Below are 25103 nucleotides of genomic sequence, written 5' to 3'. Positions count from 1 at the left end.
CAATAAATATACATAATTCAGGAGCGTTTAATGCTGTTAACTGTTTGGCAAACAGGAAGAGCTTTCCCAGAACCGTTTAGCTGTAATAAGAGCAATATTCCACTTCCACAGGACTATTGTGCATTCGGAAAAAGTTTAATGACAGTTGCTAAATCTGAAACTACTAGCTAAATCTGAAACTACTAGGCTATCGATTTGTTGATAGCCACTTGACTGCATAATTACGCATCATTTGGAGTGAGTGGAACCGGGGAAAAATGTAAATGTATTTCTTGTGAATGGAAGGAAGTCGGCATTTGTGAGAAAGTGAGATGAACACGGAGATGTTCATCTCTTACGACTGACATACATCTTCATCACGCATGCCTTTCTTGAGATAACATAATTTCACACTCGTCTAGATACAGCAACATTTCTGCCCGACTGTTTTCACAGAGACTTAAAGTCTAATTACCCCAAACACTCAAAAGACTATTGAAGCAGAATTGCATTGTGGTGCGTTTTGAAGAATGATACAACAAACTGTGATGAGTCCAACCTCGAAGCCTTCATCCCCCCCACACTTCTGTCTTTGCGCGAATCATTTGCCATGTTGTTCAGCCAGCTGTGCAGAGGCTGGAGACGAACAAGGCTTTGTACTCTCCCTTCCCCCTTTATGTGGCACTTCAGGGATTTGCTATAACCACACTCGGTGTCCAGCTGGACATGAAGCCTCGTCTTGAACAAACTCCAACCCACCTCATAATGTACGCAACAACAGTATCTACATCGATATTGAAATTTATTTTGCCACACATTGCTAATATTTAGTAAAACTGGTAAAATATTACTTGTAATTTTGTCTGTTATCTTTTCTTTTTGCACTTCTTTTTGTCTTTGATGCACTAAAACCAAGTCTCCCAGTGGGAGCTAAATGCCGTTCATGGTGCCTGCTTTTACCAAAACCTCTCAGCACAGCCCACATGAACATGCACACAAGAGCTCTTTTGAGCACCTCGGGTGCAATTTGGTCTCTTCTCTTAAGTCAAACCCTCGGCTCATTGTGCCTCTGCTCTCTTCAGCTGACTCACTGAGCAATAATAAAAGGCTGAAGGAATAATCAGCTCGACAGTATCAAGAACCTTTTACTCTGCTCATAATCAACGCATTTCAAGAAAGTTTTTTTGTACATATATACTTTTATTTGGAAAAATAAGATAGCAAAAGGAAAAGCGTTATTTATATTAAATGATGCAAATGTTAATGGAAGGAAAAAGAAGGAGGAGTGAATGAATGAAGCCGTTTTTGTAAGTGTTACTCATAAACATGAGTCACTGGGTGCTTTTTGTGTTCCTCATTTTTTTATGCATCCAGCCACCTTATTGTGCTGCTGATATGGAGAATCGGATCAAGCATGATCAAAGCGAACAGAAACCGCGAGCTTGGCATGTTTGAGAAGGCAACAGCACAAATCAGAAATCAGATGAGACGCTGACGGTGTCACCAGAGCTACTTTCTGCTTCTTATGTGGAATTAGTTTGGAGTAATTTGCAAAGTTGTCTGCATGATCAGTCATCTGCCTATTATAATGAGCAGAAGAAAAAAAACCTCAAGGAAACTGATTTTTAAATTACTATTGTATTCCTGATTTCACTCCTCAGTCACAATTAGAATACTAATAATTGATTGAACTAAAAAAACATGAAAACACAAGAAACATGTCTTTTGCATTAAGTGGTTGTCAGCCTCTCCAAAGGAAATAGTTGACTGAAAGACCTGTTTTTAAATTAATACTGAAAAAACATCTTCAGCTTTGATGTCTTGGAGCTTCAGCTGAAGCGTCTTTTCTTTCTTTGGGAAAACATTATTCTTCTTTTTTTTTTTTTACTTTTCATCAAACATGGCTGAGTTACAAACATGTAAATAGAGGTCAGGCTGGCCGTAGTGTAACTGTACTGCAGCTTTTACTTCAGATTCAAACGAGAGATCTAAGTTTCTACTTTAGAATTAGAGGAGTTGTGCTGAGTCAGAAATCCTGGAAACCTCAGAAAGAAATAAAATGAAAAATAAAGTCGGTTATTCTCTCATGCTCTATCCTTACACTCTTTGACCCGCTACTTACTGTCAGCTTCCTGAACGTTTGCTTAGGTGTTGATTAGCCAAGAAGCTCATCCTCTATGAATAACAGCAGAGCGTCTGATAAAAGGGAGAATTTTCTACTTCTTTGCATAATTCTGTTGCCTGGTTGATCTAAGTTGAGGCCATCAGATTAGATTTGTTCCCGAGCACCAACTGCAAATCTCTTGACCTCATCCATTAGCCTAAATGACTCAAAGGTTAAGTGCAGACATTCAGAGGCGGCTGATTTTATTGAGCACTTTCTGGCATCAGGAGAAAGTGATGCCAGAGGAGGAGGCGTCATTGCGAGGAGGCGTCTTTACCTCCTCGCAAAAATGCTCTGCCGTAACCTCTTAATGTCTGCTGATATTATTTGAAATCACTTTGTGGAGAATGACCAATGACACTAAATCCTCAAATGAAAACGTTGTTATTCACGTCACACATTCTGTCAGTTTTACATAATGTAATCAGTGTATCGAGGCCAGTTAGGATTCACGTCTTCCATGCAATGACAATTAGAAAAGAGCTGTGAACTTCACAGTCTTGATATACATCCAGATCTTACTTACATGCCCCATCCCCAATCTGTGCTGCACATATTCAGCATCTTCATTTCTGCAGCCCGAAGGCTCCCAAACAGAGTGGAAGCCTCCTGCATCTGATTCCCTGCCATAGACTCAGTGAAAAAAAAAACCCCTTTCACTTGGGAATAACTGAATAAAATCATCTTTTGCTGTTGACTCATGGATAACTCATGCTGAGAAGCTTTACGCATGCTGTCCTCCGTACTCCCTGTTTTCTGCTGTTCTCGTTCTCTTGCATGTGGAGAAAGTGCTGCACGACTTGACGAACTTTTCAGGAGCTGCAGTGTTTACTGTACGTTTAACAGCAGCGTTTCTCCAAGCCTGGATGTGGGCCAGAGCTGAAGTCAATTCAGAGCCAGTCTGAGGAAAATACAGATGGAAAAACTTAGATTAGACAGCCAAGTGAGAGGAGACCTGAATGTAAAGCAGCACACTGGTATAAAACTGGTGGTTTTGATGTTCAGGGAAGTTCAGCTTATGAACAATTCGTTTCATTTTTGTGCACAAATTATCTATTTGAACCAGAAGGCAATTGGCGACAAGATATCTCACACAAGTCACTGTATAAAATATTGGAACAAGTTAAGTGAGGAGTTAAAACAAAGTCAAAATTGAACACAATTTAAAAGAAAATTTAGGTTATTTTTGCAAAATATAGAAATATGGAGAGCTAGCACCAATGTGTATATCTAAATTCAGGCCAACGCTTAGCAGTGTGTCTGGGTATGGATGTATGGATGCATATATTTAGATATATGTAAACCCAAATAAAATGGAAAATTAATTAATCTAGTTCTTTTTATGTATTATTTAATAATGAGGGTGCATCAGAAAATATTGTATGAGTTTATTCATAATTTTTTTACTTCTTACTACTCCTTTTTGAGCCTGTTAAGATTATTGTGGTTACAAAAATATGTCTTTTGCATTCCTTGTTCATGTGTGTGATTTTATACTTCTATCAAATTCGAAACATATAAATTAAGAAATCAATTGATAATAATGGACAGGATGAGACCTAATGTTTGACTTAATGCTTTCTGTGCAAATTCCTCCATTGGGAAAAATCCTTAGCAGATCTAACTTTCGCCACGCAGAGTCAGATTTCTCCTCAGAAATGAACAATGAAGCTACATGTGTTTTAGGCAAACTGCTACCGCAGCACAGAACATAAATACACTTAAAAAAACAAAACAAGCAACAACCCCTTCCAATAACCAACAAGGCAATAGGTGTGAAATTCTTGGTAACATCTGAATGTTGTTAATTTCAATGGAATTGCTTCTTAACTTTGAATAAATGTGTCTTCTGCTATTTTAGTACAAGGAAGCTCAGAGACAACTGATCAATTTTTTAATGCCCTTGCATTAAATATTCTTTTGTATTTTAGAGTGTGAGAAATTCAGCCGGCTAACCAATTCTTGTACAACGATACCATATTATCCTTCTCATGAATGGAGGGACTCTGCTGGACAGAAGGTTTTTATACAACATAAGCTCTCTTTGCAGAAATAAGGGTGATGACGATATAGCTGATAATATGGGCTTAAGACTCGGATGAAGGGGAGAGATGGTGAGAGTGGAGAAATCATGTCTGTGCCCCCCGTGTTTTCAATTTGGTTGGGGGTGTCCCTGGGTGTGTGTGTGGGAGTATGAGTAGGACAGAAGGACTTAAGAGATTAAACCTAGGCCAGAGCGAGACGACCCCTCTCTGGGGCATTCTCACTGCAGGGAGGCTCGCTTACTGGTGTCCTATTTGCATGGCTCCCTGTCCTGCTTAGGGAATTGGCCTTTTTCCTTCCCCATCGTTCCTCCCTCCTGCTTTGCACCTTGAGAGACTGCTCCCATCCAGCAGTACGGCTTTTTTTCTTCGGCAGACAATAGAGAGGAGGATTTAGGACACTTGGCAGGGTCGACGTATTGGAGGGGATGGAAGACACGGGCTGCTAAGGGCCTTAACATGGTTTCCACGTCCGTCTGCGCGAGACCGCCGGGACTTTGCTGATGCAAATTCACATGAGCTGTTTTTTGTCGGGACCGCACAAGAGTTTCTGTTTGGTGATGACGAAGAAAAGCATTGCACAGCAGACAAGTCACGGATAAAGCTTTGGAGAGGTTTTAAACAAAATTTGGTTTTAAAACAAAATCTTAAGCTTTGAAAAACCAAACGAAATGTGTTCAATTTGTTAAATCAGAGACAAAAACTAACTGATTTAGAATATGACATCAAACCAATAGGAAAACATTTAGAATGGCAAAAAACACACCTAATGCCTGATTAAGAGCTATTATTTTGACTAACTCTGTATAATTGATTGAATATGACCCTATAATCTGTTCTAAAAAGTATTGACTCCGGGGTCCGAACATTAATTTGAGCCAGATTTTCTGACTTTTATTTGAAAAAGCTGTCAAAGACTTTGCCTAACTTACGTTTCACAATTGTTCGCATGTTGCTCAGTCAAGAAATTCCATCAAAAACATTGTGTCACAATCCTTGGGTGAATCTGACCATTTCTGTGGTGGTTTCTTATCTTTCACAGTTTTTGTAATATTGTGCAAATTTCCCTTTTTTTATTATTGGAGATTTTGAAGGTTTTGTTATAGTACCTCATACCTTTATATTTTGTTTCTTAATTTATTCTTGTGTTATGTTTCTTGCATATTTGTGTGTTTTTTTCTCTTGAACTATTGTCTATTGGCTTCCCATTTTGAATTCTTGATCCCTAGAGTCCCAGTTCAATTCCTTTTATAATAAGTAGTCTCTCTCCCTCAGTTTTTCTGCTTCCTCCCTGCCATAAGAGTATCACATTTGTCACTTTCCACCCTTGCCTGATTATTTAGGCTCCTGATTTGTCATTCTTCTTGGCTGGATTCTTGTGTTGCGGAGCCTGTTTCATGGTCCACGTTTCTTGTTTACTCTGAGAAAAAACCTGGAAGTTTTCGTTTTATGTTTTGTTTATCTTTCAAGATGGTAAAGAGAATGAGAAAAGCCACTCCAACCTTCAATTTAAATGCATATCATTGTTGCTCCCCAACAAAGCGTGGTGCATAAAGCCATAGATTGTCTGTCCATAACCTGACTGTGTGTAAAATCTGTGGTTATTAATTGTTTTGCGTGTGTGGGGGTGTGTGTGTGTGTGTGTGTGTGTGTGTGTGTGTGCATGTAGGTGTGTGTGTGGGTGTGTGTGTGGGTGTATGTGTATATCAAGCTGTGTTAATTGGAACCCTTCGGCTTCTTGTTTCATCAGTGCAGCTTTGCCTTTAAGAATGAGCTGAACTCTGTCGTCTCGTAATTACACTGATTTATGGGAGTTTACCGTAATGGTCATTGAGGTCCGTGACATAAAGGTTTCAAAGCAGGTTATCGTTTTTTATAAAGAAACGTCTCTGTTAAAGTCTTTATTAGCCAGATGTGAATGGATGTCATTACGCTGAGCCCTCTTCTCCTGATTGAGAGCAAGTTTCTTTTTCCAGACCTTTGACCTTTGTGATACAATACATCATACCTAATGTGACAGACTTTAAATAGCTTGATGCAGATGTGGCACATTTTGCTGAGCAGGATCATGTGGGCAAGTGCAAATCAGTCTTCCCTTTCTGTGCGGTGATAGAATGAAAAAAAAATTATTACCTGCAAGAGAACTTTTGTGGAGTATGCAAAAATGAAATTTTTGCATAGCTTTTCAGATCACCTCACATTTATTTATGTACTCTTTTTGGGAATGTGGGAATTTGAAAATTAAAGAAATATTCCTAATATTCCTACCTGATGAATTGTGCACCCCACTTGTCGGTTTGGTTAGTTAGAAAAGCTGACATATTTATTGATTTAATAATTGTCTTTAATTTTAAGGCTGGATGTCCTTATTTTGTTTCTTAGTTTTAGAAAGTGGAGAGAAAAAAACAAACAATAGATACATAGACAGTTAATCCTTGTAGAGTTTATTGTTGCAATTTTAAAATAAATAAATTTAATAAACTGATTATTATTATTTTTTTGCAAACCCCCTCAAAAATGTGTGGCTGGAATCAGGACGTTTTCCTATTTAACTACGTTTCCACTGTGGATTTTAGTAGAGCACAGAGTTGTGATGGTGCAAAACAATGTGACCAAAAAACTGGCCAATACAAAAGCTTCCCTGTTGTGTATTGCTGATAAGCTTGCATACATTTTTATAGTCTAGACTGTTGGTAAGTACTGGTTCTGACTACTTTTTGCTGCCGCTGTCAACCAGAGTCTGGGTCCACCCTTTATGACCATTTACTTGCTTTTGAGTTAGCCATGGTGGTTGCTAATTCCTTTACTACTTATGGAAAGGTAATTGATGGGGCTGTTGCTAATCATTTTAGTGTTTCAACATTTTCTTAAAGCACCAGCAGAAGCCTCTTCTTCTCAGAGCATCTACATCTAAATAAATCAAGTTAAATGCAATTATTATGTGATGTAATCTTTTCACCAAGTTGATTTATTGTGGCTCCCTAGCCATCTTGTTGCTTGCCAAGAAAAAGGCTTCGGCAATAATAATTTTTCAGACTGAGTGCTTGACATCAAGCTTTTACGCTCGGTTACAGACACCGCCTGGTTTAAAGCTTAATGACATGCATGCAGAGGACCCAGCTTTGCTGTTCATGGACTGAATGACTGAGGTCATTGATATTCAAACCAGCTGAGGGTAGTGAAGCATTGTGGCCCTGGGTGGCATGGTGTTAACAGCAGGGGTTTGGATAAATAGCCTATATTAGTGTAGCTCCTTCTAGCAGGTGAAATGCAGAGAATAAGAGCCAGAAGGAGGTAGGAGGAGTAGATTGGGGAAACACTGAGCAATAACTGGATGGTTTTGAGAATGATTACATCATGAATAACATTGATGTTGAAGCAGCGGGGAATATTTGCGGGAGATGTAATATCCTTTAGTTGAGACAGTCGTGCTGCTGAATCCTTCAACGTATCGCGATAGTAATCATGTACTGTGTGCTGCAATATCAGAGAGGTATGTACTTACAGCTGCATATGTATTTTAGTAACTCGTGTATCAAGCATGATTTGTGTATGAAACACGGAGTGAGAAAAACAAAAATGAATATTTCAGTTTGTATTTCAGTGGGGGCATCATGCTGTTGGAAAGCTTTTCTTCAACATGCAGTCATCGATACAATAGACTGATTTAGACCAAACAATATGTGAAACAGTGACAACTCTTTTAAAGGAAAAAAAAAGACTTTGTGCATGTAAGGATAATCACATGCCTTTCATCTTGAAATACATATTTTTATGTATTTTAATGTGATATCTTTTTGACACACAATGCCATTTAAAGCAAACCTAATTTCTGATGGCATGGAAATAACAAACAAGTAACTTAAGTGATCTATATGTTTTTGCAGCAAGAAAAAAATGGCTGGCTAGTTTAGGTAATTTTTTTTTCTTCTGAACTGCTCAACAATTTCCTGTCTATGCAGCTCAGATTATTTAGAGGATTTTTTTCAAATGTTGTGTCTGTCCTGGTTTTAATGCTTTGTCCACTGTCTAATCGGCTTAGGTAACTGATATGCATTTCCTGTTCTTTGCAGAATTACAGTGTTTTGGGGGATAAACATTACTTCCTGTAGAGCGTTTAGTCTTATTTCCCCTGGATACAGATCACCTTGGCTGCGTGTTTCAGAGCAGGTAGTTCAAGTGACAAGAAGGCTGAGTGTGGCCTTTTTTGAAGCTTAAGATCAATAGTTTTTGCCATAAATAATTAATTTTTGGTGGGAAAATAGGATTGATTCAGCATTGGCAAGGAATCCATCACATCATTCTGGAACATATGTACTCATATCAAGTGTATGAGGTCATGTTAGGTGAAATTTTTTTATTCCTTTTCTTCTCTATCTCCATTTCTTCTCTATTTTTGACATTTGTCAATGAGAATATACTGGAAACTAATATTCTGTCATTCTCTTTAACACTGATGAAATCACAGTTTCTCCAAACAGATTACGTCAGACTCAATACATCTCTGTTTCATCTTAATTTCATTTTAGTCAATGCTGTTCTTTATCTTTGCTTCCAGTATGTTTATCTAATGGCAATGTCGGCTGAAATCTAAAAATAAATAATGCAATTTTATGAGCAGGCCCTACAGTCTGCATTGTCCTCCCTGTTTCAGTAACGCTGCGTGTAGCACTAATTCGGTCTAAAAAGAAATTCCACATTGACCAGTTGTCCCAGTTACCTGCTTTCCTGGTCACCAGAGGAAGTAGGTAACCAGGGAAATGCATGTGAGGCGTTCTTTCTGAGAAAAAGATTAGAGGATCAATAATGCTCACAATAAGTAAATTAGAGCCTGGGGCCTGCCGCAAAGCTGAACACAAAGACATAGATCAGATGTCGTTTTTGGACTTTAGCTGACTGCAATTATGAGGGAAAATAGAAAGGTTTGATTATTGATGTGCAGATGCAAGATGAAAGTAGTGTAAATAAATTATTTGCATTCAGATGCAAAAGAGCATCGTGGAAATAATTAAATTGTTTAATCAAATACCAATATGTTTATAATCAGTAAAGTGTATTTTTTTTTAATAATGAGACTTTTAAATCATGCATTTGTTTTAAATGTAAGAATTTTCAATTGTTGAATTTTAATTGCTTGATTACTGAATGTTTCAATTGCTTCACATTGGCCACCTCTTTTTGCTTCTTTTTTTTCTAAAGCTTTTTTTAAAATTATAATCCCAAAACTATTCTTTTAGATCTTTGCTCTCTGAGTCTCTGCTTCAAACCAGGGGCTCCAATATTATACAAAGATGGAGAAAGAGATAAATTGATGGATTGAGTTTTCCTCCATAGTACGAAGCCCCAAGTCGAATCTGTCATGAATTTAAAGTTTTTGATTTGCCGTCTTGTCTCCAAATGCTACCTGTTGTCATGACATATAGATGAGGAAAGCACCAATTTATAATGTTTTTTATCTCCCAAAACTGAAGCTTCTTCTTATATTGTTCATTTTGAAATAGGCCACAACAAAAGTTACTTTTTTTAGACTCCTTGTGAAGTGAATGAAGTGGAAGGGGGATGGTGTGGTTAGATTAACATTTTGGCAATATTTTCAAATCCAGACCTTTTATTCTTCAGAATGATTTAAAAAAACATTTTTAGCCACTTAGTTATGCCGATCCCACCGGAACGAACACTGGAAGGCCTTTAGGAAACTTGGAGTCAGAAAACAATCACTAATGACACTATCGATCCTCAGACTGCAGCTAAATTGTCAAATTAGCTCCCAAAGGCTTCTTCTGTCGGTAACATGTGCAAAGCTTTCAGAGTAGTGAGACTGAGCTTTGAAAGTGACGTAAGGACACAGAAGGACATTAGAATTCAAATAAAACTCGGGGTGCATAGCCTGACAAAACCTTTGCTAAAATCAAGCTAACAGCAGTAATAGCTTTGCTGTCATCATGGGTATGATTTATGAAGAGAAGAAATGGCCTTGTTGAAGGGCTTTCATGTCCAGGGCCTGTAGTACCTGGTGATAGATGGAATATTTCCATCCCAGGCATTCAGGCCGCTAAGTTAGCATGGAGGAAGTGCAAGGCGGCATTAATACTGATTCTATAGACCTGCTATCTACTGGTCTGATGTGTTATCACTTATCAGTCCAATAACCATTCTTAATGGAATAGGTGGGATTGAATCCTTCAACACTTTAATGGTGCTTCTTTTGTTTGCCGTTAATTTCTTTGGAGGAGGCCCATTTAGGATTCACGAGAAACAGAAATAATAGCTACAGTGAAGCTATGTGAGGCAATATTTAAATAGATGACCAGCTCACCATTGGCAGTCTTTCTACGTCCACAGCATTTTTTTTTTTCTTCTTCAAATCGAAATGAGTTTTTGCATAGTATCATGGCGGGCTATAAAAGCGCCCCCACCCCTGCTGCCACCAAACTGCTGCTTTTGAAAGGTTGGTTGCTAAGATACAGCCCCGCGTAGAGATGAAATCCCCACTGGATGGCTGTCTTACAGCTGTACAGCTTAGCCGCTACTCTATGTTCAGCATGGCGGCCGCGTGGTGTGGGTTACAGTGTGTCTGCCTGTGTGCAGCTTAAGCTGCAGTTCTGCTGCTGGTGTTATGCAAACCGCCAGTTACGCGTGCTCTCCTTCTTGTAATCTATTGTTGGCAAAATGACTCTGTTTTTCCTGAGAGCTCTGAGATCTCACTCCTTCTGCCACACCTCTGAATCTCTCCCAGCTGACGCCTCAAAGGCGCTCATGGAGAATCAATAGTTTTTGCCTCATGTTCAATTACACTCCAATCAGGAGTCGCCAATCCAGCGTGAGAGGTGGGGAACGAATGGACAGGTGCGGCGTCACTGATCTGATGCTCGGCGCTCAGAAACCAGAAAATAACTAAATGCGAGTCTGACAGCAGGCTGGTGAGAAAAATAGATGTTCAGATTGGGGTTTCTGACACAGACAGAAATCGCACTGCAAACGAGAAAGCCGAGATGGAGTCGTTAAGGTTTGGAAAACGCATCTGCGTTGATACTCAGGCTTTCATTTTCTGGTTAATTTCCCCTGAGATTTTGTTAAGACGATGTTGGGTTGAAAAAAAAAAAAGTTCATGAATATGACTTTAAAGTTTTGGTCTGTCTGCCGTGTACTTTTTGCACCTCTGCTGCTGATGCAGTAGAGATTATTATTTCAGTCTAAATATCTATATCTGAGCTTTAATTATATATCATTCAGAAATTAAAATTTTTTCAAAGCAAGCAATCTGCCCAGTTTTGCAGTTAATGTTGTTAATGCACCTTGAAAAGCTATTATTCCTTTTCTTGCTCTTCTATTTTATCGTTTCAATGAACTATTCAATTCTCACTGTATACATTTGATTAAAAAATCCCACAGTTTCACTATGTTAGAATATTAACATGAAGGCAGAAAACAAAAATACATGCAGCGGGCCCAAAATTATTCACAGACGTGGCAGATTAAGATTTCATATTATTTTCATTGTACCCAGAAGTTTGTTTCTCCAAAAAGATAATAATACAATGTAATAAGTGAATCAGTTACATAAAAACAATTTTCTATCTCTTTTCACTTAAATATTACAAACAGCATGTCAAATCAGTCATAGCATTTTAAGTAATCACAAAAAAAAATTTTTATTGACATTGCAGAAATCAAATCCTTCTTAGAATAGCTGAGCAGGTTTTTCTAAGTTTCCACTGGTGTGACACATTTGTGTTTCACATTTGGATGGTCTCCTTACCATCACCCTAATCGTTTCCTTTAACTTTCTCCTCAGATTCTCTATCAGATACAAGTCAGGGCTCTGGCTAGATAAGTCCAAAACTTCACTGTCATTTTCAGACAGAGAACAAATATTGGTCAAATTGAAAACGATTAAAACATAGTTATGTTACGTTATGTTATGATTTAAGTTTTTTTATTTAACAGATTAAAGTAAATGCTAGTTGAATTGTTGCTAAAATGACATTTAATATTCAGTATGTTACAAATCATCTGTACAAAAGAGTTAATTATTTGTTTTCAGCCCTCTGGTTTGGTTCTTTATCGAGATGTTTAAATGTAGTATTTGTTTCAGCCACTAGGTGGCCTCACGTTCGTGTTTGCTGCATGTTGTTTATAGAGTTGAGTGCATTAAGTGGTGTGGCTCAAAGCAGGCTTCGCTGTTATTCTTTTCTACCGTGTGCGTCCATTGAATGTAAGTAATACTGTTGTCGGTTTAGTTCAGGTTATAAATGTCTAAGAGCTGTATTGTATCCTGTCACGTTTAATATTATTGTCATTTGCTGCGGTTTGCTTAATTTGTTGAGAGCTAAAAGTTAGCCGTTAGCATTATCCTATTAAGATCGGTTGATTAGATGCAGCTGTTACTCTTGTCTCTATTTGCTGCCAAAATGCCTTATTTCTCTTGTATGTTATTGTGTGATGCTATAATTAACGGATTTGATTATTATTTACATTCTCATAACTATTAAGAAGTTTATAGTTTATAGTAATATTTAAACATAAATAAGTTTATACACTTTGCAGACATTTGGTTTATTGTGCATTTACCTGCAAGTTCTTATAATTTGTATTTGTTTATCTTTGTAGGAACCACACACATATGCACCATCCATAGTCCCAACTGCATGTGACTATATGTATGGAGAACATCAAGAATTCATTAAAGTCGATTGAAGATAAATCCTGGAGTTGGACATCCTCTTCTTACATCAATCACAAACTCACCTGAACATATACATCAACTGTCCTAACCCGACACCCTGGAGTGATTGCTTGTCCATCATTAACTGAATCAGCTTCAATCTTCAAAACATCATCTATGTATTGTTGCTTAGAGTTTGATACATAGATCACAAATAAATGTACTCTATATTAGTTTTCGTTTTCAACTGCTTAGTGTGTATTGTCTTATTTAAGCTCAATATCATGACTGTCCACATATTAAGAAAAGGAAAATCTGTCTTTCTTGTAAGTGAGGAAAAGTGTAGGAAGCTTCTTTCAGTCAGCTGTCCAGCAGTCAGCAGAGATGGTTTGAGTGAAGGTGGTGCTAAGCCCAGGAAAAAAAACTTTGGTACACTAGGCACTTTTTATGTCATTTCAATAAAAGGACTTTCACAGAAAAATTTAGCACTTCTGAGACCCTCTGAAACCTGTGCCCTGGTCACACGCTAAAGCCTACTTCAAACTAAAACAGCGTTTTGTTTCCAAAGTGATCTGCTGGGAGTGAGTGAGAGATTGTGCTATCATCTTTGGAAATGTAATTGTGCCTGGTCTGGGAATGTTCAAACAATTAGCCAAAAGTCAGTCATCAAACGTCAATCCATCACGAGACTGTGCCTTTGAGGCTGACAGGAAACAGAGATGTGTGTGTGCTAATGTGTGCCGGGAGACAGAGAGTGGCTGCTGAAGCTTGATGAAAGCTGCTGTTAGGTCCTGATATCATCCCCTGTCACAATGGTGGGCAAGTGATGGATGGATGGATGATAAATATGAAGAAAATACTGTTCATTGAATGTCTTCTAACTGTAGCATAAGTTAAAAAAGCTGGGAGTCAGGGACTTGCAGTAGGAAATTCTGCTCCTACTGCAAGGATAAATGATCTAATATTAAAGCCACTATTCTTTTTATAGCTTCACGCTTTTCTTTTTTGCTATGAAAAACTGGAGCTTGGCTCGTCTAAAGCCTGTATAAATGACACTGAATGCGTTCCTATAATTTGAGCAGAGGAAGATCACACAGTTCAAGGGTAATACAGACTCTGCAAGAACAGAGGAATGTGGTTCTCGCTCTCTCTCCTGGGGGTCCAAGAGCAAAATGACATCATTCTGTTCTTGCAGTTTGTTCCTGACACATTTTCTAGGCAGAAGGGTTTTATGTGACGTCTGAAAGAAGAAAGTGGGTGAGAGAGACATATGAAGACTTTCCAGGAATCCTACACTCGAGTTCTTGTGAAGTATGAAACGTCCTGCATGTCTGCAGCCCTGGAGGATAAAACATATTTGTTCTTGGGCAATTTGTCCTGGCCTTTATTGGTGAACTGGCTTAAAAAAAAGAAGAAAGAAATTACTAAGCAGCTAGCTAGTAAGATTTCTTTTTTTTTTTTCCAAAACCCAATAGATTTTTTTCCCAAGAAAAAACAACAAAGGCTATTAATTAAAGGTTCCTCTGCAGAGACTTTATAAGAGCCTTAAACATTCTTTATTTCTGTTTTCTTATCTCATTTAGGAAAACCAGGGGGTCCTGCTGATGTTTCATCAACCACGTTTCTAGCTGTGACCCCACCAGGTGGTTCTCGCTTCAACACCATGCTGCACCTCGCCCTGCTCTTTCATCTCCTGGCCTTCTCGCTTGCAGGTTTCTATCACAATTAAGTTTAAGGGGAAAAGCAAAAACATAAATCACAGAAAAAGTAAAAAAAAAAAAATGCAATGATGTTCAAGCTTTTTTTGGGGGGAAATTGAATTCTAAGTTTCTGTTTGCTGTTGCCCATAATTAACAAAATTACAGGCAATAAACACATTGCTCTGTTTCTGAAGTTTTTCATTTCTGTGATGATTTTTACTTTCGTGTTGAGTTGGAACATGTCTCATCTCAGAGATGGCCATTGAAATCGTAGCTATGAATTTGGCTTCGGCGAGACGAACAATTATGATGCCTAGATCAGAAGAGGTTTTCACAGTCATAGTTGCCTCTTTAAATGCTATGGAGAAAGATTTTGAATTTCAGAGTATTTTGCTTATTTAGCTTCAGCTTGCTTTTGGCCCTTATTCCATCAAGTCAATATATCCAGCAACCAGTAACCTATTTTTTTCTAAAAAAAAGAAAAACATAGTGTCCTTCAGCAACTCCTCAAACAAGCTTATGAATGACTCTGTCAACAAAGCATGAAAATCCAACAGGTGGCTTGGATAGTCGCATACCTTTTTCTTCACAGCTGTCATTTTATCCCTGAGCTGAAGAATGAGGAAGACAAAGTGTGAACAAGCAGCTGAGAAAGTGTTTAGTTTAGAAAATGAGATGGGGGGGAAGAATATGAATCAGGGAATAATTTGAGCTGCGTGGAAACGGGAAAAATCTGATGTTAACGAAACAGAAAAGTTACATCCTGTACATTTGAAAGGTTATTGTACATTAAAGGGCTTAAAGGTTTAGTTCATTGCTGTACCAAAACAAAACAATCTAGACAATAAAATAAACCTGAAATGTCCAAATTAGCGAGTTTGATTGCATTCCCACTCCATAGGCATTTCACAATTATTTTAGACTTATTTCACATGAAACAATAAAAGACAAACATGGGAATCTGCAAGATTTGGCTCTTGTTTCTCTTGATTTTTAATAATGACTTTAAGGCAGCACACTTCTTTCATAATTCTGATTTCCAACATAGTCAGTACATTCTGCACTTCTTTTACATTTTTAGATACTTAAAATTAAAAAAAACAAACACTGCTGTAGTAAGAAAGACAGCAGTCAAGTCAGCTCACTCTGGTCTTCACTTTGGCGAGGGGACATCAGCTTGACATGTTTGTTTAGCTGCAGCATGAACAAAGTGTGATGTGACATTAACGCTATGACAGCTTGGGAAATGTCAAGCTCACTACACTAAATCTACAATGTAAGGAGTGTGCATGTTTTCTGCGTTTTGTCCTTGGGAATAATTTCGCCGCAACCCGTTTGTTGTGCAACTAGCAGTAGCAGTTTTTACCATCACTCATCTTACACGAAAGACAGAAATATTTAAAATTGATTTTTAATTTATCTTTAGCCAAATGTATATGTATTTGCATAATTTTCCGTGTCGTTGTTTTATAAATGTAAAAGATCTGAATCTTCTGCATGTTTTAACAGTGCAGAATATTGATTTGATGATTAACATTGAATTCTCTGCTGCAGATTCATCAGAGCAAGGGGCTGAGCTGGACCCTTTGGAAGGTAAGACTAATAACCTTCCTCACAATTTGCACTTTAATCTACTTCTAACCTAATTCATAACATGACTCTTTCAGCTTTCTTCTTTTTGTGGGAAGACGCTGTGATATCCACTCACTTGAATGATCTTTCTCACTGAGGAGTGACAAACTTTAAATAGTTTGGAAAAAGACAACTGTTTTTTTTTCTCTACTGTCAATACTGGTATTACTTCTGCTTGGCATTGTGTTGCACACATCCGTCATATTCAGAGTGACAAACCACTAAAACTCCTGCTTTAGTACTAAAGGTCACTTCCTTAGATGACCAGTTGTCCACTAGCACTTTACTGCTTACCCTGTTAGATCCTACGGCAGCACCCACAATGTTCTTTTACCACGAATAAATGACCGTGCATGCAGCCATTCCTTTCGACAACCATGTTTTCTTTTTCATTTAAAGCCTAGTGAATTATTTCTAGTAAAAAGACTTCACTCTGCCTTACTGTTTATATGCAGAGAGGATCCACACACCCTAAAATCCTAAAACAATTTTGGTTTTCAAGATTTATGTTTACCAATGGCTGTCATTTCTTCTCACCTTAACACCTGGAAGATAATTACACATGTCTCTTAAAAAGTTAGTTAGCTGAGTAGCAGCCAACCATCATCTAATCTTTAATTTAATAAAACGATCTTCATAAAAAAGTTTAAAGACAATGTCAGTGAGTTTGTTGTCTGTTTCAATAACATAAGTAAACACGTCGAGATGTGAAAATAGTACTGCCTTACTATGAATTGGATTTGATAAACAAGTCACAATATACAAAGAAACAGATTTACAGTGTTATAACGTATTGGATTTCCTACTCCCTCATTTCAAACGACCTTGTAGAAAAACAGCTTCATTTCGAGGTTTTCTTTCGCTGGGTTTAATGGTTTTAAAGAAAGCACCGGGCTGGAGTCTCCTCATGTTTTCTGTGATGAGGTGGCCTTGGAAGAAGCCGTTATTTGTAGGGAAGCCTCTGGGTGTTGACAGTGCTCCTCTTTAAGTGTCTTATATCTAATATTTGTTTAGCTCCTAGTGGTATTCCTGCAGTATTAAAACCGGATATTTAAAGGAAAAAGCTTCAAATTTTGCTGGTTTGTGTTCCTCATCAAACCAAGACTAGAAATATATAAACAACATGAAGAGTTTATCACCAGAGGAGATTAAGAATTACAAACCCAACAGAGGATATAGCTACACTGATAGCGGACAACACACCTGGATAATAATATTTTGTGGCTACACTGAGTGCCCAGTATTAGGAGGATTGCAAATTTATGATAGAATAAGGAGTACTATACATGACCTGTGCAATATTTTCACGATGACAGTTATTTCAGCGTTCAGATGATGAATCTTGTCGTTATACTGTACTAATCCACAGCACTAATCACTGCAGAAGATATCACCACATTTGAAACTAATTGAAAACAATTATTGCTGTTATTGTTCTGATGGCTTGTTTAATGATGTACTTGATTATGTCTTAGACCAAGCAGCGTTATTTGATGTTAAATATATCCAGCAAGCCACAAATATGGCAGCGGTGCAGACATGTAAAAGCCAAATGAGTAAACAGCCTGCTGTGGTCTCAGACTGACTCATTGGAGCTCGCTATGTTGCAAGCTGCACTCTGTGGAGGTTGCTGTGGATACTTGAGGAATAACTGCGACTAGGCAAGAGTTGGGCCAAAAATAGCACTTATTGATTTTCCTCAAATTACCAGAAGAAATATCTAAAAAAAAAAAAAAAAAACTCAATAAAATCTGCAGAAGACTGTCAAATCCATTGCATTCTGTAAATATGTACTTTAACTCCAAGATGTATCAGTTAATTTTGCATTGGTAATTCATTTTGTATATCATTAATTGGGTATATTCGTAGAATTTCCAGCCACAGTATGCATTAATTTTTCTGAAAAAAGTTATAAATGAATGCAAAGTCATCAGGCTGAACTGGACGGAAAAAATAAGTTGAGTTGTTGCCTGGAAACAAGCTAAAGATCCTGCATGTAGGCTGATTAGTTGATGGGATGAATAATTGTCCTCTCTGATGGTCTTCTTTGTTGCCTACTCAAACCCCCATTCATTTCTTTTTTCCTTTACCGGGAAGCACTGGTCGTGTTTTTCCCTTTGTAGAACAAAATAAATATGGTGCTTGGGATCTATTTTTGATACATGTCTCACTTTGACAGGCAATAGCTTTGGGCTTTTAAAGTTCCTGAGCTGTGGATGATCTCTGTGAGGTCTTGGTAAGATTTCCTTCGGTGCACCAAGCATACATTTTGATTACAAATGAGCATTAGATTCTCCCAATGGTTCTGACCAGGCAGAAAAAATTTGCCTAGTTTGAGATCGCTATAGTTCATGATTGTGTTGCCAGAGTGTCTGAGTTGTGGGTGCTGGGTGGAGTCAGCTGGTCGTCACGGCACTAGCTAATCTGTGCTGTCTTACCTGTGGTCAGATACGAGTCATTCTAGACATACGTCACCGCTACTATCTCTACACTTTGCTGGAATTTCTTAAAGTAATATACTGTAATCACTTTCATGCCATATTTGTACTGGCGACAACAAAATTTATTTCACAAAAATGGCTTAGATAAATAAGCTATTCTCTTCCTGCTTTCCACCCAAAAAATTGGATTGTATTTTCTGTGTCATCTGTGGTACATGCCTCCAAATTGTGCAAATCTAAAATCTATTTGTTTGGCATTGCATTTGTGTTGAAGCGGGATTTAGAAGATAAAAATCAAGAAAAAGGAGAGAAGATGTCACTATGTGAAAATATCAGATGAGTATTTTTTTAGGTGTATGGCAGAGCGCTTATGAAAATAGAGCACAAAATGTCATGCTCTGCATTATGGTAGATTTGTGTTAAAACCTTTAATTCTGCTAAGCTTTGGAATATTTTTTTTCCCTGTAACTGAAACTAATGGTGGAGGTTCAGAAACCTCCCAGAGGAAAATGACACAGATTATCATGAAGCATTTTATTGTCTCATGCCTGATTTCTGAAGACACAAGGAGTTTTGGCTCTTTTACTATGAGCCAAAAGTGAAAATCCGTTGAGAACACTGATGTGGTTTTAGTTGTCAATGAATCATTTTATGCATTTTATGAGGCAGCTTATTTGCACAGGAGTTGTGGTATGTTATGAAGCAGGTTATCAAGCAGACAGCACAACATACAGTCCTTAATATCAATAATGCTAACCACAAAGCAGAATATTTTGCACTATAATCCATCGTTGACTGTTCACCACAATAAACGGTCCACAAATACATATAGCTGCATGTTTTTGAAATTACAGTGATGCAGTGACTGACTGAGTTTTCTTAACCAAAGCAAAAAGGTTTCAGTCAAATTAGTACAAGTAGAATTATTAATTATTGCATAAACTGAATAATAAAGTAGATCATCCCTCCTGGGACAAATTTGGTTTGTTATTATGCCTCATTACATGGCTCAGGGGTATGTGGCTAATTATTACTACATTGTGTCTGTCTTGCCTCAAGGACACAATATGCTATCTGTCCCACTTGGACTCTCAGTTGGTCATGCAAAAAAAAAAAAAAATCATGCACAGATGTGAGAAAGCATCATCCGCACATAGAACAAATTAAAATTTAATTCGCCAGAGAATTACACTTCTGTGGGATTTTAATAATCATGTTTCCATGGGGATATTAAAACAAACCATGTGAACAAACAAATTTAGAAAGACAATTGGCAATAAAACAAAGACATACTAAAATCTTCAATAATAATAAATGTAGTGCCCAGTGTCAGTATGGAAAAATAAGCTTTTAAAACAAACAACTGTTGTTTTTAGCTGAATCTATAGACTTCAGTACCATTGAGCCGCACAAGGCCGCCTGTGTTTGATAAAGAAGTTTGTCCACTTCCAGCCGGCCCTGGAGACACACATTACACATTTGTTTTGCTGTTGCGGCCTCTCTTAAAGAGACTGTCCGGCTTCCTTTCTGTTTCTATTAGGAGGACCCACAGTTGACTATTGTGTAATAATTACTCGCCTGTTAAGAAAGTCAAAGCCAAGTATCCACAGGCGAAAAACTCCAAAATAAGGAACAGAGGAAATCTTTGATGTAGGATAAAAAAAGAGAAACAAAGTCTCTCTCAGAGATTAGAGAAAAATGGGGTGATTGAAAGAGATGTTGAAAAGAGATTTTCTCTGTTTTGTGGAAAGCTCTATTTTAGGAAGTAGAGTGGGAGGTTTTGAGAAAAAGAGTAGGATGATTTGAGATGTGTATTTGCAATCCTGCAAATGCTTCTGGGAAGCCGCATTGAGGACTGTGATTCTTTAAGTTAAAGGTTAAAACTTGTTCCTATTTCCTAAGAATAAAAATGTCTTCATGTGCTATATGATTTCATGCATGCATCTTAGATTTTACACTGAGTGCAACATATTAACATGTTGTTGAATCTTTACATCTTGTGAGATAGCAGTATTTTCTTCAGATGAGTTGTCAAAGTTGGACCGTAAGACAAATTGGGGTTTAAAATAGAGACGAAGTCAATCCAGGAACATAAAATCCATCAAACATCCAGTGACCAGGAACAGGGTGGGAACTGAAGCAATCAAGGAGCAAGCGACCTGCTGAACAGACTGATTACTAGAGTGGCAGCAGGTGAAAAAAATGGCACATAACATGTGGAGGGCTGGGGACGGATCAGAAAGGCTGCAGGAAAACCTGGTGCTATGACAGACATGTCCACAACTTTAGTACTCTATCTTGCTTGCATGTTTATTTTTGTGAATAGTGCATTTCATTTCAAAGAAGTGAAATGCACTTTTAATTGTCATTATCTTGTCACAGAATTATGTTTAAATGGAAAATGGACTGAACTTATACCTGCGCCTTTTTGATCATTTTGACTGCTCAAAGCGCTTTACGCTGGAGTCAAATTCACCCATTCATACTCACAAACACTCACACATTTATATACCGATATACTCACACATTTATATACCGATATAGAGATCGGTAGGCAGTTTGGTGTTAAGTGCCTTTTACCAAAAACCACCAATTCCATCAGGTTATCTAACATTTATAATATATATATATGTGTGTGTGTATGTGTGTGAAGAATTTATTCCACATTTTATATGGTTTCAGCTTAAGTCAACAGAAAATAGGGTCAGAGTAGTCTTTTCGCTCTTCAGTGACAGCTTTCAGTTTTTCCTTGCTCGCACTTCTTTCTACTCCCTTGCTCCCCGAACACAGATTCTCACCTAATTTTAATTTTATCAACCTCTCAACGACCCATTTTTAGCATTTTTTAATTTCGCTCACAGCCAGCAGTAATTCTGAGTCCTTGGGATTTCCATCAATGTCAAGCGCTCTAAGGCGGCTGGCTGCCATAGTGTTTGAGTGGAAGTTGATCCCGTCTTTCAGTGTCTTTACGCGGACCGCCTGCTTAGCTGTTCAGAGTGAAACAAACTTCTTAATGTGACTGTCGATGTGTCCTCGTGCTTTTTAGGCTTATTAGATTTTCAAGACCTTGAGCCCCTGACATCCAAGACAGAAAAAGTAATTTAAATTGTAGATGTGCACCTAGACAGCCGGTTTCAGAGATTACTCTACATACACGTCAAGTGCCGAACCACGCTGGGCTATAGCAGTATGTGCATGATTCATCCCATGACTTGTCTTTGAATCCCTGCTCTTGTGACAGTTTATTTTACTATGATACTCTGATAACCTCACATAAAATCCAGTCCTATCAGTTGCTCTGAGAACTCTTCTTACAAGTAAACAGAGCGTTATTTAATCTCAACTTCGGCACACTGGTTGCGCTAAGTTTGTGAGAGAACGTTTCAGAACAAACAGAACTGATTTAGATCAAGAGAATCCCACCAGGAAGGTGAAAAGTTTAAGCTGCAATGATGTGATTCAAAGTACTGCATTGAATATAAATGAAAACAATGCTTTTCAGATTTAAATCTGTAAAAATGTTAATAATTCAATTACGCACCAATTTAGTAAAATCCGTTGAAGTGATGTAACAAAATGAATCAGTAGGAGTGGATTAGCAAGGCGCTATGGAACATTGTTGCAGTCAGACAATTCCTAGCATTGGCCGGATTCCATGAACTAAAGCAGAGCAGCATATTACTGTCTGAAATACCACATATTGAGGTGTCAGCTGTGCATTCTTAGAACACAGAAACACAGGGGGGAATAACACCCATGTGCGCACGCATTCATACACACACATCCCGTTTGCAATCCATTCAGCCACCTACACAGTCTTGATCTTTGAGAATAATCAGCGTTTGGGAACATTCTGCCTCATTGCCTATTCATGGCTCTGTATTGTGTTTATGTCTTATTCATGCCACTATTCAGGATGTCTGTCTCCTTTAATGAGTAATTGGGGGTGATTGCATGTGTGTGTTGCTTTTGTAAAAGCCAGATTGAATAAAAATAAATAAATAAATGAAAAAAAAAGGAGTTCTCATCAAGTGGGCTCTTGCACATCTGCAACACACAGCTAAACACGACGCATGGGTTTGATGTGGGCATTTTCAAACATCTGCTCTCATGCCAACACATTTAGTAGTTGCTGGGATAATTTTTGTTTTTCTGATCAAACTTAGTGACTTAACTTCCTGATCTTCCCAGCGTACAAATCTACCTCATACTGTTTTTCATCCTATTCTTCCGATGATGCCACAGGTTTCGGCCCGGTGTTTGAGGAGCAGCCGGTGGACACTATCTACCCCGAGGAGGCGCCCGAGGCCAGAATTGTCATGACCTGCCAGGCGAGAGCCAATCCACCTGCCACATACAGGTAACATGATGTTTCCATAAACCCAACCTCATTACTATGCATCTTAAATTTCACCTCCGTTGTTTCAGGGTCTGTCGGCTAACATACTTTTTCTTCTGAATAATTATTAATACAAATTATTCCAATTGTTCCAAATTATTGTGCAAATTGGATTTAAGTGTCATAAAGATTACATTTTTTTGTTGTGCCATTAAATTTATAGATGGTATTGTGTGTCAGGGTTCTTTGAATCTCTATAATTAATTTCAGAGAGCTGGTCGATTAGTTTGTCTGGTGGCTCAATTAAAGGAAATCTACTTAAGAAGGATGTTCCACATTATTAATCAGGCCACAGGTTTCAAGCAATATGGGAAAGAGAAAATCATCAGATAGTGTAGTGCCGTATGACAAAGTATGAAAACATTAGATATTTAACAAAAACTGAGGCGTTCTTATCATACTGTGAGGAGATTTGTGGCTGATTCAGAACAAAGATGGGTTTGTACAGATAAAGGCATAAAGAGGAAAGTTTCTGTTCGACAAATTAATCGGAGCAGCTGTTAAAATGCACTTTTAAAAAAGTTGTTTTCGAAAAAATCTTTAAAAAAAGTTGTTTTAAAGTTGTATAGGAGAACATTTTAAGACTTTTTAAAAAAGTTGCAAAATACAGCAAACATTTTTGCAAAATGTAGCAAAACAGTTTGCTATTCTTTTACCATGTAGCAAGTTATATTGCAAAATACAAGTTTTGCAATATTTTACTTTTGCTAAATACAGCAAAAGATGTGGCAGACAGAGGACAAGAGAGAAATAGAAGAAGGTGTGACATGCCTGTGTTCTAGAAGAGTTTGACAGAAAATCGTAAGACCTGTCACAATGATCGTCATAGTTCCATAAGGTAGATATACGTGGCTAAGTTTTGATGCATACATTATGTCTGTACAGTTAAATATGTAGGAACAGGATCATTTTGTATGTCACAAAGTGTAAAAAGTAAAAAAATAAATAAATAAATGTCAGTGACTAGAGTGCTTTCATTGACAAGTTAGACAAGTCCACCATAAGACTACATTGTAAACCCTTTAAACGATAATAAAATCTACATAAAACATATCGCAATCGTGGAAAAACCTTAAGAGATATTCAAAAGCCGGAAAATTCGTCACAAGTTTTCAGTCTTGTGACTTGTTTAAGAGTTGAATGGAGTTTCTATGTTGAAGTAGAAGTTGTAAGCTGTGAAAAAGCAGAAGATTATGGCAACATTTAGTGGAATTTTATAGAATTTTGAAGTATTTGAATGGGGCTGAAATTTGCACAGAAGCGCAAATATTTCACAAAGTACAATTGTAAAATTTAGAAAAAGATATAGCAGAAATCTCCGGAAGAAGCACAACATTTTGATGTATGAATTAGTAAAATTGGTTAAAATCAACAGAAGTAGTTAAAGACCGAAAAACATAAACAGGATCTTAATAGGTGAGCATGCAATAATGCTTTCTCACTGATAAACAAGCACACTCACCCAGGTTGCTTTCTATGCAGATGGAAGCTGAACAGCATGGATGTTGACCTGAGCAAACCTGGCAGCAGCTACAGTTTATCGGGAGGCAACCTGATTATCAGCAACCCCGAGAGATCGGAACACGTGGGAAAATACTCCTGCTTGGCTACCAACATGTACGGCACGGTCGTCAGCCAAGAGGCATCTGTCCAGTTCGGATGTGAGTTGTTTGGACTGAAGTTAGACATTTCTGTGGACTGTGCGGTGCCATCCAGATGTTGAACAGCTTCCCCAGAGTTGTTAATTCATGCATACGTGCATATGAAATATGCAACATTTCATGAGGAAGCTCATGTTCAGACAAACTTTATGTTTAGTGTGTAACGATGACATTTAGATATGTGAGAGTCTTCAAATCAGCCTGTAAAACGATCTTGTTTCCGTCTCTGCCTTTCTCAGATCTTGATCTTTTTTCACCGGAAGAGAGGCAGGCAGTGCACGTTAAGGAGGGCCAGGGGGCCGTTCTGCTCTGCGCCCCCCCTCCACATTATCCAGGTAAATAAGCATGTGATGCCAGAGTCTACTTCTCTGATGAAAGGCTAATGCCCCCCACCTGAAAGAAATGTATGGAAGTGGTGCT

The 25103-nt window shown here is 37.9% G+C and overlaps 1 protein-coding gene across 2 annotated transcripts in view; it reads left to right on the top strand.

The window, feature by feature from the left end:
* Window positions 1–25103, top strand: part of cntn1a (contactin 1a) — a 65933-nt gene that overhangs the window by 19759 nt on the left and 21071 nt on the right. For both annotated transcript variants that reach the window (XM_055032898.1, XM_055032907.1), the window contains exons 2-6: window positions 14434–14562; window positions 16105–16143; window positions 22869–22983; window positions 24505–24683; window positions 24923–25018. In XM_055032898.1, the coding sequence (XP_054888873.1) occupies window positions 14514–14562; window positions 16105–16143; window positions 22869–22983; window positions 24505–24683; window positions 24923–25018 (478 nt within the window). In that variant the 5' untranslated portion in view covers window positions 14434–14513. The remainder of the gene's footprint in view (window positions 1–14433; window positions 14563–16104; window positions 16144–22868; window positions 22984–24504; window positions 24684–24922; window positions 25019–25103) is intronic.

Source organism: Poeciliopsis prolifica, unplaced genomic scaffold, assembly GCF_027474105.1.
Source record: "Poeciliopsis prolifica strain line A6 unplaced genomic scaffold, Auburn_PproV2 SCAFFOLD001, whole genome shotgun sequence".
In the NCBI taxonomy this organism is placed as follows: Eukaryota; Metazoa; Chordata; class Actinopteri; order Cyprinodontiformes; family Poeciliidae; genus Poeciliopsis; species Poeciliopsis prolifica.
The sequence above is the reverse complement of the archived record's forward strand: the minus strand, read 5'-3'. Positions and strand labels throughout refer to the sequence as shown.